This window comes from Colossoma macropomum, unplaced genomic scaffold, assembly GCF_904425465.1.
Source record: "Colossoma macropomum unplaced genomic scaffold, Colossoma_macropomum, whole genome shotgun sequence".
Classification (NCBI taxonomy): domain Eukaryota; kingdom Metazoa; phylum Chordata; class Actinopteri; order Characiformes; family Serrasalmidae; genus Colossoma; species Colossoma macropomum.
Genome location: NW_023494790.1, coordinates 32,757,759 through 32,772,314, shown reverse-complemented (window position 1 = coordinate 32,772,314; position 14,556 = coordinate 32,757,759). Strand labels below are relative to the sequence as shown.

At 37.0% G+C, this 14,556-nt stretch overlaps 1 protein-coding gene across 2 annotated transcripts in view; it reads left to right on the top strand.

Moving 5' to 3' along the window:
• Positions 1-14,140, top strand: part of LOC118809643 — a 39,436-nt gene extending 25,296 nt beyond the window's left edge. For both annotated transcript variants that reach the window (XM_036573124.1, XM_036573123.1), the window contains exons 6-17: positions 1,093-1,143; positions 2,930-2,983; positions 3,073-3,212; positions 3,322-3,597; positions 4,464-4,559; positions 4,701-4,857; positions 8,151-8,290; positions 8,421-8,699; positions 10,329-10,424; positions 10,504-10,654; positions 10,775-10,857; positions 13,446-14,140. In XM_036573124.1, the coding sequence (XP_036429017.1) occupies positions 1,093-1,143; positions 2,930-2,983; positions 3,073-3,212; positions 3,322-3,597; positions 4,464-4,559; positions 4,701-4,857; positions 8,151-8,290; positions 8,421-8,699; positions 10,329-10,424; positions 10,504-10,654; positions 10,775-10,857; positions 13,446-13,526 (1,604 nt within the window). In that variant the 3' untranslated portion in view covers positions 13,527-14,140. The remainder of the gene's footprint in view (positions 1-1,092; positions 1,144-2,929; positions 2,984-3,072; positions 3,213-3,321; positions 3,598-4,463; positions 4,560-4,700; positions 4,858-8,150; positions 8,291-8,420; positions 8,700-10,328; positions 10,425-10,503; positions 10,655-10,774; positions 10,858-13,445) is intronic.
• The last annotated feature ends 416 nt before the right edge of the window (positions 14,141-14,556 follow it).

Below are 14,556 nucleotides of genomic sequence, written 5' to 3'. Positions count from 1 at the left end.
TGTTTTACCTGCAGAAGCTGTTAAAATCGGTCAAATAGACAGAGCTGTGTTTCTTTAGTTTTGCTACTATGAGGAAAATGCTCTGGTAATTTTCTCTAATAAGGCTGGAGTTTAAGAGCTGAGCGAGGGCGCATTAATGCTGTTGATGCTTCTCTTGTTTCCATCTTATGGAGGCGAACTTGAACTCTAACACTTCAACTGTCTTCCAAAATAAAATAAGCCAAGCCTAAGCACAGTGACAGACATCTGATGATGTTGCTGTACATCAACTTTACGGCAGGAAACGAATCCATACCCATGATAAGTAACTAACTGTGTAGAGTTCCGTCTGCGCTCAGACGCCTCGCCACATTTCTTTTACTTTGTTTATCCGAGTCATGAGCCGCAAGTCCGAGTCAAAGTCAAAATCATTGGTGTTTGAGTCAAAGTCGAGTTGCAAGTCTTTCTCGATTTTCTTGAGTCAGACTCCAGTCTAAGTCATATGACTCGAGTCCACATCTCTGGCCTTTACCATTATAATTAATATGTGCTAATGCAAAGCATGACATTTTAAAATTTACTTCATAAATAGCCTTTACTCATATAATTACTGCCTCTACAAGAATGCTAATTTTCCCTAGCACTTCTATGGGATTTATAATGCTACTGTTTGTACGCTAGAGCCAAACGCATTCATATATTATGGACAGCTTGAGCTGGAAATTTCGAGCTTGTAATAGACATTCTGATTACTGTATTTTTTTACTCTATATATTTTAAATCAACATCTTCAGGGTCTAAATATTAGTGCAGGAGCCCCTTAGCTAAGGCATCTGCTGAGCCTGTTAGTCTTTTAGCTATTCAGTTACAGGGAATATATAATATACACTACTTAAAGACTCCTTACATTTTTTTCATGGTGTTTTTCTTGAGTCCATATTTAAATAACCATACAATTAAATATGATATTGTAACACAGAACTGGAAGTAGTTTACTGAAAGTACTGTAGTATTAGGAAGAACTGTTCTGTATGTGATTGGTTCTTATTGTTATCTTATAATTAATTACCGCAGCCCAACATGTTTGTTCATGTCACATTTTACATATTTTAGGCATCAGCGTAAACCCACTCAGTTCCACAACTGCACCCATCAGCACAGCAGGTACGTCATTTTTTAAGCTTCTGAATGCAAAACAAATACTTATTCAAAAAAATACGAATTATTTAGGCAAAAGATGGAAGTAACTGTATAAAAAATCAAATCAAATCAAAAATATTTCATAATATTGAGAGCTAAACACAGTTCTTTTATAATGCATATCATCACTATCCAAAGAAAAACACATATCTCTGTTTTTTTGGGTTGTTTTTATTTTTATTTTTATTTTTTTATATCATTTGAGCTCAGCAGCTGCCCTCTACATTGTGTAAAAATTTAAAGATGATTGGACCAACAGAAACACACCAAAATTACTTGGAATAAAATCTCTTTATGTTAGTTTCCTTTGAAGTACAGAATGTTTTTGTTTTTCTTTGGATAGTGACGATACAGAATAAAAGGTTGATCTGAATCCCTTTGTGTTTCCAAGAAAGTTACGGTTTTTACTCAGTGTGAAAACTCAAATGACCTTCATTATTATTATTAATATTATTATTAATATTAGTAGTAGTAATACTAGTTGTATAAGTAGTACCAGATTTCGTATTTCTATTGTATCGTACCATATTCATAATACTATGTGCTCACAATGCAGAGTGTAGAATAGTTTAATCCAGAATTCTTTCTATTTACTTTACAAGTAGCTATTGCTCATCCAATTACTGCTGCTACAATAATACAAATTTCCCCTAGCACCCCTATGTTATTTACAATGTTATGCTAGGGTCAAGCTTACATGGATGAACATTCATATATTATGGGCAGCTTGAACTTAAACATGGAAATTTCAAACTTGTACTAGACATTCTGCTAATCGTATTTTTTACTCTATATATTTACAGCAACTTGTTCAGTGTCTTAGTAAACCCCATAGCTAGCAGTTAGCATATATAGGTGTCTGCCTGTTAGCTATCCAGTTACAAAGAATATATAATACAGACCACTTAAAGACAACAGCAAATATTAACACATTGCAAATGTATAAGGATACATTTTTTAGTATTGATAATTGGTACGCTGGGAAGTAGATTTAGTTGTTAGAATCTTACAACTGCACTCCTTTTCCAACATAAACCTAAATTAGAGGTCTGTCCAGGTATAAAAATGAAGCTTAACCTCTACCGTACCCATGACTTTGAGAACCGACTTGATCTGAACCTGCTTGCATGCTCTGTCACAATACCACTGAGTGCAAATGCTCGTCAGGAAGGTTCTTGCTTCCAAAGTGGTTTACTTGAGCAAAATCACTCCAAACAAAGCAAAGCACTACAAGGGGTGAATCACAAAACATAACAAAAGAGTTCTTCACAGAGAGTCAGGAAAAAGGACCCAAACAAAACAGATAAATTACCACAATTAAAGGCAAAAATCCCAGACACAACAGCAAGCAGGAAGCTTCAATTCTGCTTTAAAAATATACACAATTCATATTAAATTAATATTAAAATACTTAAATCAAATTAATATAAAAATACTTTTTAAAAACGTTTAATTAAATTACAGATTAAAAGTAAAATATGGCTTTTTGAGTGGTTGTAATATACCAATTCTGGAACCAAGCTCTTTGATCTCTTTCATGGTATTTTTCTTGGGTCCAAGAAAATGAAATATAGTTAAATATGCAATTGTTCCATGGTACTGGAAGTAGTGTACTGAAAGTTGTAGTATTAGTAGATAATGTACTGTACATGATTATTTTTTCATTGTTATCCTATAATTAATCATGGTATTACTACATAATTCAACCCAATATGTTTCAATTTTAAAGATTTTACATATTATATTTTAGGTGTCAGCAAAATAATCCCCATCAGTTCCGCAGCTGCATCCATCAGCCCAACAGGTATGCAATGGTTCTGTTTATTTGTTGTGTTTTTTTTTGTATTTGTTTTGTTTTTTTTAAGCTACAATAAATGTATGTACTCCCCACAGAAGCACCACCACTTTCATTCTATCCATTTGGCACTGCTTTTGGCGATACAAGTAATAATGCCTATGATGATGGAAGCAGTCCTCCTATAAGCCTACAAAGTCCATTCTCATTTTTTGGATATTCATACCCTCAAATTTATGTAAGTGGGAACAAATGTTGATTGTTTAAAAATGGCATTGTAAGACAAGACAGATTTTGCTTATTTTTAATTTTCTAATTGTGTTCTCAACTTTTGATGCCAATCGCAGGTCAACAACAACGGGCATCTGACGTTTGATCGGCCGTGGTACGGCTATACCCCCTACCAGTTCCCTGCTCGCGGCGTCAGAGATATCATCGCTCCATTGTGGACTGACATTGATAACAGCCTAAATGGTGTTATCTCATATCACCAATACACTAATCACAGCGTGGTCTCACAGGCCACCCAAGACATAAACCAGTACTTTCCAGGGCTGAACTTCACGGCTTCCTGGGTCTTTGTTGCAACATGGAATAAAGTGGCGTACTACAAAAACGCCTCAGTAAGACACACAAAGTTTCCTTTAGAAATAAAAAGCTAACATGCTGTGACCATCACTGGCTTAGTTATATGACCCTCCTAGGGTTACTGCTGCTGCGGCACACTGTCAGAAACAGGGGTACTATACAAGTACATAGAGATATGAGTAATAAATATTATACAATATATCAGTTGGAATGACTCCCTCACTCTTTCCTACAGAAAATAATTTGTGTTTGAAAGAACGATGTACGATCACCATAAGAAATCTAAGAACAATAGGTCTGCGTTTTAAAGCCAACTTAATAAAAGTCCTGAGGTCAAGACAGGGAATATGGTGTTAATGCCGCTTGAAAACTATCTGTAACAGAATGTAGTACAGCTAACACTACCAGCATAGGAGTGAAGGGGTGCGGTGCTGAAGCGGGTAACTACTTCTGGTTGGTTTGACAAAAATCGATATAAAGAACACTGGAATAGGAACAAGAGCACTACAGCGAATACCATTGAAATCAATAAGGGATAAGTGTCTTGCCATTGGGGTTACTGGTGAAAAAAAGAAGAGATGAACTGTTGTTGCTAAGAGTGTAACACTGTCTGGTTAGTGGATATAAAAAAAGTAGAAAAAGGCAGGAAAATGCATTATTTTATTTTCCATGGTTAACATAGATGGGCATCAGAAATAGAGCTCGTTCCTGAAATCAGAACATAAGCCAATTATTTTATTTTTTTTTTTATCAGAATTAGGTGTATTTGATATAAGCAGGGTTTAATATAAATCCTAATTTTGATGTTTTTCTCAATAGATTAAAAAAAACAGTTCATTACTAGAGTAAACATAGGCACAATCACAGACACATCAATGACATGCTTCCCTATGCTTTTCAGCAATCATCCTTTCAAGTGGTTCTAATTTCAGGAGGCAATTCTTCCTTCATCCTCATGAATTATGGTGTGATTGCTCCAACAGTCCTTGGCGTTGAGGTAAAATGATGCCTCATGTCTACAACGCAACATTGTTATCTTTATCACCCTTCTATATTTAAAAAAAATGAACATAAATATAAAACATTTTCATTTCTTCTTAAAGTCATTTTCTTCACTTTGAATTTCTTATTTGTTTAGGCCGGGTATGACACAGTAAACTCCACAGACTACTTTCTGATTCCACGCTCAAATGACACCAGCTTCATATCCAACCTCAGCAACTCAAGTAATGTGAATGTGTCAGGTCGCTGGGCCTTCAAAGTGACTGGGGGGCCAAGAAACATCTTTAGCCAAGGTAAGTGTGTCCTACATAGACGAAACACAAACCTATGTACTAAATACAAACTGCAATCTGTGCTCTGGTGCACTGGGTTTGAAATGATTTTGACATCACAGTAAAAAAAAAGTCCCATCCAATGAGCTTTAAGGCATTTGGTTGGTTTTGAATGGTTAATTTGTTTGTGTGCTTCAGAATTTGCCATGCTTCTGCTGTTAGCAATCACAAGTAATGATACTACCTCCATCATGTTTCACAGATGATCTTTGAAGCATAAGCAGTTCCTTTACTTTGTAGCTAAGGTGTTGCTAGGACATAGCTATGGTATCCAAGGTGTTTGCTAAGATAAGCCACTGATATACCATTCCAGGTTGTTGGGTTGCTAAGGTCTTGGAAGCCAACTGCTATTCTATCCCAGGTGGTTGCTAGGATTTTGCAAGGCTCCCAATGGTTCCTTAGGTGTTGTTAGCATACTTGTATGATGGTGACATGAATGTCAAAAAACATTTGGCTACAGAGTTGCATGCTGACTGTGGTGGACTGAGAGGTAGAGATATAAGCCTTACATATTATAGAATTAACTCTGCTGGAATGAAGATGTAGAGCACTGCCCCATAAATATGATATGATACAATGATACCACCTCCATCATGTTTCACAGATGATCTTTAAAGAATAAGTAGTCCTTTTACAACCCCATTTCCAAAAATGTTGGGACGCTGTGCAAAATGTAAATAAAAACAAAAAGCAGCAATGTGCAAAACATTTAAACCCTATATTTCATTGAAAATAGTGCAAAGACAACCAATCAAATGTTGAAACTGAGAAATTGTATTGTTTTTTGAAAAATATATGCCTATATTTTTTTGAAAAGTTTTTGCAATGCTAAAAAAACACCTGGTGGTAAATTGGCAACAGGTCAGTAACATGATTGGGTACAAAAAAACCTTCCCAGAGAAGCTGAGCCTTTCAGAAGTAAAGATGAGGAGGGGTTCACCACTCTGTAAAAGAGTGCACAAGCAAATAGTGCAACAATTTAAGAATAACGTTTCTCAAATTAAAAATAGCAAAGAACTACAGTACATAATAACATTAAAAGACTCAGGGAATCTAGAGAAATCTCTGTACGTAAGGGACAAGGCCAAAAATCTGTATTTGCTGGCCATGATCTTTGGGCCTTCAGGTGGCACTACATTAAAAACAGACATGATTCTGTAGAGGAAATCATTGCATGGGCTCAGGAACACTTCTTAAAAACACTGGTTTTGAATGCAATTCAACACTGCATCCACAAATGCAAGTTAAGACTCTAAAATGCAAAGAAGAAACCATACATAAACAGAATCCAGAAATGCTGCCACCTTCTCTGGGCCGATCTCATTTAAAATGGATTGAGGCGAAATGAAAAAGTGTCCTGTGGTCCGACAAATCAACAATTCTTCTTTCTGAAATTCTTAATGGAAATCATAGACACTGTGTCCTCTGGGCTAAAGACCACTCAGCTTGTTATCAGTGCACAGTTCATGGCATGGGTGACATGCACATCTGTGAAGGCACCATTAATGCTGAATGATATATACATAGTTTGGCAACATATGCTGCCATTCAGACAAGGTTTTTTTCAGGGCAAGTCTTGCTTATTTCAGCACGACAATGCCAAACCACAGCATTGCTCCATATTAAAAGTGTCCAGGTGCTAAACTGGCCTGCCTGCAGTCCAGACCTGTTACCCATTGAACATTTGGCACATTATGAAATGAAAAATACAAGACCCCAAACTGTTGAGCTGAAATCCTATGGTAAGGAAAAATGGGAAAACATTTCATTTTCACAACAGCAGTCGGTCTCCTCAGTTCCCAAACGCTTACAGAGTGTTGTTAAAATAAGAGGTGGTGAAACACAGTGGTAAAAATGCCCCCGTCCAAACTTTTTTGAAACTTTTTTGAAACTTTTTTGTTGGCATCAAATTCAAATTCAAAAGTTCCTGTACTTTTCAAAAATGTATAAAATTTCTCAGTTTCAACATTTGATATGTTGTCGTTGTAGTACTTTCCTTTAAATATATGGTTTACATGATTTGCATTTGATTGCATTCAATTTTTATTTATATTCTGCACAGCGTCCTGACTTTTTTGGAACTGGGGTTGTATTTCACTGCTGGTACTTTGCACATCCTTGGTTTTAAATTGTGACAGGAAAAGGATATTTGGAGTTTTATTTATCTTTTGTACGTGCAGGAAAGTTCATTAAAATAGTGAATCTTTAAATAAGTTATTCATCTTTATTGTCTTCATTTAAGCAATAGAACATGAGAGGAAATGTGTTATCATGAAATAACATCACAGCTGTGATTTGGCTGTAGGCACGAGCCAAAGGTGAGTGCCATAGATCATCACAGCCAAGATGTTATTTGCAATAACACACAACCTCGAGTGTTCTGCTGCGTTTATACAACTGTTAAATAAATAAAGTAAGAAACAAATAATTTGGGCTGTGAACGCGGCATTTAATATGTTTTAATGTCGGCAGTTGCTTCTGCCAAATTATAGTTCCTTAACAAGCAGCTTGTTGCTACATCAGAGTAATGAACTCCGCCCACTCGCTGCACAGTCTGCTGTATGTCTCACCCTTTGAAGTACGGACCGAGCCATAAAACTGCTGCAATATCAAATTCAGCTCAGTGTTGTCAATTTTTGCCAGATCAATATTAATGTTGTTTTGTTCCAGCCAGCCTGTAAAGCATTTACAGCCCATTTAGTTTGGCGAATGGTGTTGGGTTCATTTCTGGCTAATTCCAGGTTGTTTAGCTGTTCTTCTGTCACAGCTGCCGACTGAAAAGCTGCTCAGTGGTGATGACAGTTTAGGACTTTAGTGTAGTCTCATCTTCAGAGTCTGACCAAATCGGCTGTCGGTCAAATGTGATCTTAAAAGTATCCATTTTCTGTTTCTACACAAAGTAAGAAGTAAAAAAGTTCAAATGGCTTGAGCGTCTCCTACAGCTGTCAAAGTCACTTAGCAACAGCGTCTCAGTGGAGTGATACAGTGTTTGTGAAAAAAACGTGATTTTATGGTGAAATAACAGCACGGTTAGAACGTTTCTCAACCAATCAGCTTGCGTGGCCGGAACTAACTGTTGTATAATGTTAGTCAGCAAATGCATAAAACAAAAATGCTACATTTAAAAGCTGATAGCTACATAGTGATATCGATTATTTGTTTCAGTAATCGATAGATTATTTGAATATCAAATTAGTCGTTTGTTGCAGCCCTAGAGCCAAGTGAATAATAAAACCAATTTTATTCCCATACAGTATCACAACCGCCTGTGTTCTATCCATTCGGCTTGGGGGCAGGAGACGCCTTTAACAGTCCCAGTGATGATGGAAGCTCATCTGTTATAGGCCTACAGAGTCCATTCTCCTTCTTTGGACGAACATACTCTCAGCTATTTGTGAGTGGTTATAATCATCACTAAAGCTAAATCGTGTATGGAAATCTAATTTCTACAAATATAACCACCATGGTGATCAGTGAATATTCAGCATGTCTATGAAAATGACTGCTTTTCTTTTCACTTGCAGGTCAACAACAATGGACACTTGACATTTGATCAAGCAATGTCCAGCTGGGTGCCTGAGCGCTTCGTTGTTAACAGTGGAAGAGATCTCATCGCTCCACTCTGGACTGATATGGATAATCGTGGAAATGGTAATATCTCATATAATCAGTACACTAGTGGCAGTGTGCTCTTACAGGCCACACGGGACATAAACCAGTACTTTCCAGGAGTGAACTTCACTGCCTCATGGGTCTTTGTTGCAACATGGGATAAAGTGGCGTACTTCAGCTACTCAGGCACGGTAAGATATGACACTGTCTGATTGGTGGAGATAGAAGAAAGGATATGGTGGAAAGCATACTGCATTTAGTTTAGTATTTACAAAATATAACACATTCTTTGGCATTTATCAAACACTATTAGAGCTGGTAACGGTGCTAGTTGAGTGCAGCATTTGGAAACTTACTAGAACTTTTATTCCACGTGGCAGTGCTTCCTGGATGGGGATCAAAGCTACAAGCTTCTGTATGCAGACTGTTTGCGTTACTCACTGCACCATCATTTACATCTTTCTCAATGTGGCTATAAGACCTCGTAACAAATTTGTGGTGATGACACAAGTTAAATACTTCCATAATTCAAAAATAATAGGCCTAAATCTCCGTATATGACTAAGAGTTAGCAGCACTGTTAGCTAGAGACATACTGCATTTATATCCAAAAATAAATAGATAGCAAACTCATTACTAATTTCCAAATTTTTTTATTTCAATTTTACCAGTGTTCAGTGAAAGCAACGGTGGCTGGAACCAATAAGTGTGTGTATGTGTGTGTATACATATTATATATATATATATATATATATATATACACACACACACACACACACATATATATACATGACTGTTTCTGTATATATATTTGGTCCATTCATAATGAAATTTACACACAACGTAAAGAGCAACAGGCATTTTCAAATTATGTCAAAAACTGAAAAACGGAGACACAAGGTTTTCTTCTGACAGCAGCAATATATTTGCGGTAGGGGTGGAGTGTGGATAGCACGTGCAATAGCATCCCACACATTTTCAACCGGGCATAGGTCTGGCGATGTGGCTGGCCATGGCACAGTATCTGTGCTTTCAAGGCAAGCTCTTGAGACAGCAGTAGTATGCAGACAAGCGTTGTCCTGTTGGAATAGTGCATCGGAGTGTGCGTTCAGAAAAGGTAGGGCCGCTGGTTCTTCATTAACGTAATGTTGGGCTGTCAAAGTGCCTGTAAGGAAGACCAGCGGTGATCTGGCATCGTACGAAATTGCACCTCACACCATGACACCAGGCCTTCTGGACCTGTGATGCGAGACAACAAACAGTTCATCTTGGCGCTGACCATGGTGCCTCCACACACAGATTTGTCAGTCAGACAAAAGCGGTACTCGTCACTGAAGACGACCCGCTGCCATTCTGAGTCATTCCATGATAGTCTGGCATGACATCATTGCAGTCTTTGGCAACGTTGATGTGGTGTTAAGGGCACTCGTTGTAACAGTCTGCATGCATGTAGTCCTGCGTCGTGCAGCCGTCTGCCAGCGGTGCTGGCGCTAACAGGATGACTCATGGAGGGCATCACTGCTCGCTGAACGTCCGCAATCGTGGTGGTTGGGTCACTCCATGCATGTCAAACAATCCATTGATTCTCCCGGGACAACCTATAGTATGAGGCCCATCCTTGCTTACATCACATGAGCGTGAAACTTGAATCATTCGTATGTCTCATGATGTCAAACCTACCCACTAAGTTTGATTCCTTTCTGTCGATTCCTTCTGGGTGCAACTATTTTTCTGACTAAGTGTATGTATATATGGTATATGTATGTGTATATGGTACATGTATATGGTATGTATAGTCAATGGTATCGTTTGTCTTTCAGGAAACATCATTTCAAGTGGTTTTGATTTCTGGTGGCAATTTTTCCTTTGTGCTGATGAACTACGGTGACATTGCTCCAACTAACCTCAGAGCGGAGGTAATATGGTCTAAACATCACATGTATAATAAAAAAACATCTGTCTTTATTCTCAATTCTAAACGTTTTGTCTGTTTAGGCTGGATATGACACAAACTTCACAGACTACTTTGTAATTCTGTGGTCAGAAAACAAATTCACCATTCAGAGTCTCAGGTATCTGAGTAATGTGAACGTCCCAGGACGCTGGGCCTTCCTGGTAAACCGACCTAGTGACGCAATTACAAGAGGTAATGATGTTTTACTGTAATAAAATTCATCATAGCAATCATACTTTACTTTTTGGCAGCTGAAGGAGATTTTCTCTCATTAAAGAAATGTGCGTAATTGTGATCTGGGTCTTCCAACAGATGACATTCTTGCAGTGCGAATGAAAGTCCTGACAGGCTCTAACCTAACAGACACTAGTAACCAAAAGATCCTTCTACAGCAAGTAAGTTAATGCTGTTTCATGATTGTACTCAAACTTTAATAATGTCTAATAATAACTCTAATAGTTGTCTAATAATGTGCTGTTCCTAAAGATAGAAATCTCTGATTTACACCAATTTAATTCTAAATCTCATATTTACTATAATTACATTTTTGTATCATTCATAATTATTAATTTCACATACTGCTCAGCTTGGATATGCAAGGTTGCAAGGCTACATTTTTTGCAAAAAATTGATAAACCGAATGTCTAGCCAGTGATATATTCTGAGAATTTTGCAGTATTGCCAGAGGAGTAATAACGCAGACATGTTCATGCTGGACAGCATATAATATCAGCACTTTCTGTGTGCTACTGTGTTGTCTATCACTGTATAAAAGGTGTGTAAAGCTTTTTTTAGTGTTGGATATTCATTGATTTTTTTTCAGAGCAAAGGCGAAAGCTAATTCAGAGTGCAATTTGGGTTAACATGCTTATTATTGTTTATTGTTGTTAAACTAGAGTAAAACATGATTGATTTGAGCTGTATTACTATTCATGCATTTTCTTATTCAAAAGGTTAGTTTGCAAGACAAAAAAAATCTAAAAATTTTGTTTATCTATGAATTTTGTGAGCTCATACATATCAAATGCATCTTTAAATGTCTAATAAATGCCACAACCGCATTGAGAAACTGCATTATTAACAGAGAATAGCAGATCAAATGCCACATTTTTGCATCAATGTTAAAAAGTTAACAGAGAAGTGTGTCGTGAAGGTGAGAGGTGTGCTAGTTATGGCTAATGCTGGCTCTTCAGTGCCTAAAAGCCAACACACACTGGACGCGGTATGTTACACTGCACAGTGTCCAAAAATTTTAAATTATTGTTTGTTGTTTAATTGAGGATACAATGGCGGCGACAATCTGCGTCAATGACTATGTGCACTGCTCCGTTTCCCAGCACGCCATGCAGCATTTTGCCATTACTACATTAAGCTGAAGCCATACTAAGAGCACAGAGAGCCACAGTAGATCACATGTGGCTTGTAATTAACACAGAGAAAGGCAGCCAGTCTCTTAGATAAACGGACACATGCTGCTGGGAAGTTACTCGGCTCATGTTATGTTATTCTATGTTATTCTAGTCTTTTTTAGCTCATATCTTTTAGTTTGAAAACAGACAGTCTGTGACGGGGTACTAAACAGATGCCAAGTGTGATAAATGATGCTGAAAGCTTTATTTTATGCAATTTATATGTATAAAAATGAACTTGAATTTGGCTTTAAATCAGTTCTCCCTGCTGGCATTCTACAGCAGTGCTCAGCTACGCTGGTGTGTGGTGGACTTAACTCTCTTTTTTTTAATGGCAACTGATGGTTTCTATTTTTTTTTTAATTGAAATATGTAACAGTTCAGTAAAGGGGGTAATTTTCTTTTTAAGCTTTTAACAAACCAGTAGCTGGTAATAAACTGGCTGCTCATTACTAGTTTGTTAGTTTGGCAATAACTAGAGTGAAATGGGCTTAAACATTGACCAAAATGTAATATCACAATACTTCAGAACGTTTTAAGGTCACACAATGTGTTAATACTGATTTTTCTGACATCTGATAAGTTGGAATGTGCAAAGTTGTGTCATATTTAAAAATGCAATCATCCTTTTAGACCCATCTCTTCATTTTGTCCTACTATCAATATGGCTTGTTTCAGCACATTATTTGCTAAAAAGTTTACACATGATTTTGATTTGCTTTTCTGTGCTCAGAAGAGTGACTGTAACGCTAATTTGCTAATTAACGCTTGCATGGCATAAAAATACTTAATGATCAAACATACAATGACTGAATTAACAACCTAAAAACATTCCAAAACAGTTGAACTGCAGCCTTCAAATCGATGGCAATGTATTGAGGCATTTATACACCCCAACTGTTACTTATCAAATGCATGACTGGAGGACTCCACCAATTTTACCAAAATTCTACATAATTAAATGCTTGAGATGTAACCAATGTCATTCAGAGTGGTTTGGTGTGAAATGCTCTGTTCTAGAGAAACTTACCAAGTCAGAATTGTTCACAGTGGTGGTGACAGGAACCAGACATTTCTAAAAGCTCACTCACAGAAAGTTCAATGAAATGGTTAGATATATGCCGCCTGATGTCTGACACATTGTTTTATGATAGATTTGTGATAAAGTATTGACCTAAAATGTATTTTGGTCAATTTATTTGAACCCACTCATGGTGGATGGGCACATGCAGGGTGTTGTAAGGCAAAACAGTCCCCAAAGAAAACTTATTTTTTCAGATTTATGACTATTTCACCATCATCAACATTACATATAAAACTCAGGAGACACATGCAAGTTCACTGGTGGTTTTGGATAGTAAACAAAATGACTGTAGACATAGTAACTGCTGGTTCCTATCACCACCAATGTAAAGAAATCAGAGTCAGTAAGTTTCTCTACAGAGAACAATTTCACATCAAACCACTCTGAATGCCTCTGTTTATATCTCAGTGACTGAATCATTCAGTTTTTTTTGAAAATCTCCTTTTAAGATCTCATTCCTGATCCCATTCTCCTCTCTTTGTTTGTTCAGTTCCAGGAAGAGCTGAGGAAGAAAGGCGTGCCGAGCACTGTGAGAATGAAACTGTTACGCTTTCAGAAGAAAAGTCCATGAGTGGTTGATTCGGTGACCCAGAAGACAGTGCTCATGGTCATTTGACAGCATGGAACAAATTTTCAAAAAATGTTATTTTCCCAGCTTTCAGGCTTTCTTTTGAACCCACCCACTCTGCTAGTGAGTTTCAGACAAAAGTTGATCTGTTCAAATTTAACCAGAATTTACAATATGTAAGATTGTTTGTTCAAATTAAAAGAATAGCATTACTGTGTTAGGAGATTAAAAATGTGCTAAAATATGCTGAGATGGACATGGTGTGTCAAAAAATAAATGCAACCATCAAACAAATCCACTGAGAAGGCAGATTTGACCATTTTCCCAACACTTCACTCGTAGGAACTTCACTCTTGCCAAGCAGGGCTCAGTAAGAGTCTCAGCGCTCAATGCTATTTTAGGATTATTATTATCATTATTATTAAGTACTACTAGTAGTATAAGTAGCGTGGCAAAGATGAACTTAAATGAGTGTATATGTTTTGTAGTTAAAATTCAAATGAATTGTAGTACACTTTTTTCCCTCACTACCCCCTTGAAGAAGACCCCAGGTCATTTGAGTTTGAGACCCCTACATCACTGACAGAAAATACAGGTTTTGCCTGTGACCCACATCCAGCAGCTTTTTAAATGCTATTTGTTTGGTGTGGTTGCTCTTCAAAGTTCATTTTTTTCATCAACAGATGGTCCATGTGGTGCCATGTGTTCATAAAGCCTTTTTAAATTTTTCTTCAAAGACAGAGTTTCTGGGATTTCTTCTGCTTGTGGAGTTATTGCATACTTTGGGTAAAATGATTTTAAAGCAGGAAAATGCTACATTTTAAAACATGCACATTTCCCAGTTATTAGTTTGTGATAACTGAAGAATTATTCATGAACACTGACTGTGTGCTTATATGAGTGTAGATGTTACATAGTTAAAATGTGTTTCTTATGTCGACAAAAAGCCCAAATGGGGTGGATCATTGTAAATAAAGTTTAATTAAAATATCTCACAATCCAGCGGATTTTTGTGATTACCTGCAATCACTTG